The 359-nt window shown below is 65.2% G+C and overlaps 1 protein-coding gene across 1 annotated transcript in view; it reads left to right on the forward strand.

Annotated features, from left to right (window-relative positions):
- Positions 1 to 8: 8 nt before the first annotated feature.
- The window catches only part of LOC104491648 (tyrosine-protein phosphatase non-receptor type substrate 1-like), a gene marked incomplete at both ends in the record, with an annotated part of 2,317 nt that continues 1,966 nt past the window's right edge, over positions 9 to 359 (forward strand). Inside the window, one exon of the mRNA XM_010134102.1 lies at positions 9 to 283. Within this exon, the coding sequence (XP_010132404.1) occupies positions 9 to 283 (275 nt within the window). The remainder of the gene's footprint in view (positions 284 to 359) is intronic.

Genomic DNA, 359 nt, shown 5'->3' on the forward strand with positions numbered 1-359 from the left:
GGCCACAGAGTGAGGCCAGGGCAGTCGGTGCCTTTCACCTGCACGGCCGGAGGGTTCTTCCCCAGAGACATCAGTGTGAAATGGCTCAAGAACAAGCACCCAGTCTCTGCTCAGCCCCTCAAAGTCACCCCTGGGCAGAAAAACTCCTCCTTCAACATGTCCAGCACCGTGACGGTGATGCTGCACGAGGACGACGTCGGCTCACGGCTCGTCTGCGAGGTGCAGCACCCCACGCTGAGGGAGCCGCAGAGGGGGACGTACCAGCTCAGGGAAGCCCTGCGAGGTGAGGGCTGGGGGGATCCGGCACTCGGCGTGTCCAGCTCCCATGGGGCTGGGGGTCCTGGGGTGGGGTCGGGGCA

Source organism: Buceros rhinoceros, unplaced genomic scaffold (assembly GCF_000710305.1).
Source record: "Buceros rhinoceros silvestris isolate BGI_N320 unplaced genomic scaffold, ASM71030v1 scaffold24440, whole genome shotgun sequence".
NCBI classification, from domain to species: domain Eukaryota; kingdom Metazoa; phylum Chordata; class Aves; order Bucerotiformes; family Bucerotidae; genus Buceros; species Buceros rhinoceros.